The 2,965-nt window shown below is 29.7% G+C and overlaps 2 protein-coding genes across 2 annotated transcripts in view; one reads left to right on the top strand and one right to left on the bottom strand.

The window, feature by feature from the left end:
- LOC102674059 (DNA-directed RNA polymerase III subunit RPC1) overlaps positions 1 to 2,965 on the top strand; it is a 34,526-nt gene that overhangs the window by 3,586 nt on the left and 27,975 nt on the right. The window lies entirely within an intron of this gene.
- The window catches only part of LOC102673579 (actin, clone 205-like), a 7,940-nt gene continuing 7,844 nt past the window's right edge, over positions 2,870 to 2,965 (bottom strand). Inside the window, exon 3 of the mRNA XM_006607721.2 lies at positions 2,870 to 2,965. Within this exon, the coding sequence (XP_006607784.1) occupies positions 2,938 to 2,965 (28 nt within the window). The 3' untranslated portion in view covers positions 2,870 to 2,937.

The following is a 2,965-nucleotide window of genomic DNA, read 5'->3' as shown; positions in this document are numbered from 1 at the left end:
CACCTAGTCCTTAGCCGCCCTAACCGTGACGCCGAGAGGGAGAGACGCTGTGCGTCGCGACGAGGCGGCGGCCGACGGCCCCCCAATCCAAATAAGGACTCGTCACACGCCAGGGCCGTCTCTCACCGGGTGCTAATCGAACAAGGGTCGAAGGGCATCGATTTTTAATTCGATTTATCCTTCGATTTATGTTCGATCATTCTCGTTCGATCATTCATGAAAAATAGAGTTCACTTCTGAATAATTTCAACACGTATAAATATATATTTGTTCTTACGTTTGAGTTCAAAAAGTTTAAATTTAAATATTAAGAAGAAGTTGTTTTTTAATTAATTAAAAACAACAATAAATATCACATGTTCAATTTTTATATATTAAATTAATAACAGTTTATAAATAAGTGAACTTAATAAAGTTTATAGGTTAGATTTATGCGTGGATAGCTTTTAATAGGCATGAAGTTTACGAGTTCACGTGAAGCGTGCTAACTTGTACTTTACGAAAGAAAGATTCGATAAAGTTAAATCTCTATGTTTGTGGTTTGTGATATTAATGAATGAATTTTAGGAATGTGTTATTTTTAAATTGTTGTAAGTTGAAGAAATATGCATCCGGTTAATAGCAGGGAGCACAACATAATTTAACCTATAGGTATGCATGTAAACTATATAAAAATAAAAAAGTAAAAGCGTATATCTATTAGGATAATAAAGAATTATAATTATGCATTTAAAACAAATTGATCGATTTCATTGATTCGATTAATATTAATTTAATCTCTTCTATTCAGATTGATTTTAATCGCATCTTTTAATTTTATAACCTATCATTGTTTCATGTGATTAAATCTTATTATTTCATTTTAATATTCTATTGCTAATTTTTAAAATCTCCATTAAAAAACAAACATATGTTATGATTAATGAAAGCTTCGATTATCATGACAGTTTCATTTTACAGTTGTCATTCTACTCATAAAATGTATATATTCTTCGCATGTCGCAGCGTGCCAACAATAATAATCCTGATTATAGTCGGAACGTGATGTCATTTTTAATGCTAAACGATTTGAATTTTATGGTTGCACATCGGCGAAAATGATTCGATTAAGCCAATCGATGAAAGGCATATAGAATCAAATTATTGAACGATTAGACTGCTTTCTATAATTGGGAATGCACAGGGCGACTACGTAGCTCGAGCCACCACCGATCCCCTCCACCTTTTTGCAGGAGCTACTGTCGAACCGTGCGACCGATTCGCGGATTCGCATTGCCCAGTTTCAACCCCGAAACAGCACATCTTTCTCGTAAACTTTCACACGAAATCCTTTACACTTATACGGATATGGTGATCGATCTATCGACAGTTTTACAAGTGATCATGCTACGAGATGACAATCGATGGAATGTTCCAAGGTAATGCAATTTTCATTTATATGAGTTGATTATAATTAAGTTGTATAATTAGAAATTATCTTTAAATAAATAATAATATAATTATCCATTAAATGAAAATTATAACCTAATAATCTAATAGGATGTAATGTACAGATATTTTTATCATAAATGTTAAAAATCATTTCAATTATACGTGTATCATGAAAATCATCAAAATTTTAAAAAATTAATTTTTCTATTAGATTCTCAAAAGAATGAATTAATTTCTTTAAATTCTTTTACAAATATGTATGCATAATTCTATATATAAAATATAATAATATAAATAAATATAAATATAAAATGGAATAAATTTTGAAAAATTATAAAATTTTCTTATTATATACCTAAAAACTATGAATATATTAAAAAAAGGATAAAATTATAAATATAAAAATATAGTAAGACTGTTTTCTTTTTTTAAAAATATTTAAAAAAAATTCCAAAATTTATATAATTAATTGACGTCATAAATTTGCAGATAATATGAAGCAAAAACACAAACACAAACACTCAAAGTGTTGATTGAAATAGAGGAGAGAAAGCCAAGAAGGAAATATGTTTTTGAATGAGCGTGCATCTATTTTTAATAAATGGACTACGAAGCTCATGATAACGCAAAGAAGCCCGTTTGCATATCTTGGTAAATTTTGATAAAGAAGCAAATTATTCTTTCGCATTATTCAGTCCATGCATGGTAGGTCAATGTACACCACTACCCCTCCCAAAATATTACTTATGTTCGATACATTAGTATCGGTTTTTAGATTTTTTATATGAAAATTTTAATAAACAAATTTTTTCTAGAACCCCGTTAAAATAGTTCAACCTATTACTCCTATTTTTTATCCCGTTTTTAAATTTACGCAAAATTTTTATCTAGCAAAGCTATCAATACGAATGTACAATGATTGATGGCTCGCCCTCTTTTTTCTTTTTTAATTCATCCTTAATATTTACAACGACCGAAATTTGTAAATGCACGATTTTAATGAGAAACGATCCGATCTGCACCTTACTATAACATATTCGATATACTCATAAGTGTGAAAAATTGTTTCTATTAAAACCGAGAATATATATTTTCACTTGATCGGAAGGAACAATTTTTAACAAAATAATAATAATAATAATAATAATAATAATAACAATATTCGAAAAACATAATAGATTCACAAATAAACCGAATTTTAAAATTTTAAAAACCAATTTCATATTCAGGGAATCGTAAAATGAAGAGCACCGTTTTGATTAGTTGTAAGAATATAAGACTGATTTATTCCGTAGATGTAAACTTATATACAAAAGATGACGTATATATTCAGACAATGTTCGTCGGAAAAAATCTCACCGCCACGTAGAAACAAAGCCGATAGAAACGAACTAACGGAAACGCAACTAGACGAAGCGGTACGGCAGTGAACGGTGTGTTTTTGGGAAAAGGTGTAGCAATAACAATATATCGATAATAATAATAATTTGAATCGAGCATAACTGCTTAGAAGCACTTGCGGTGAACGATGCCG

Source organism: Apis dorsata, unplaced genomic scaffold (assembly GCF_000469605.1).
Source record: "Apis dorsata unplaced genomic scaffold, Apis dorsata 1.3 scaffold_11, whole genome shotgun sequence".
Taxonomy (NCBI): Eukaryota; Metazoa; Arthropoda; class Insecta; order Hymenoptera; family Apidae; genus Apis; species Apis dorsata.
The sequence above is the reverse complement of the archived record's forward strand: the minus strand, read 5'-3'. Positions and strand labels throughout refer to the sequence as shown.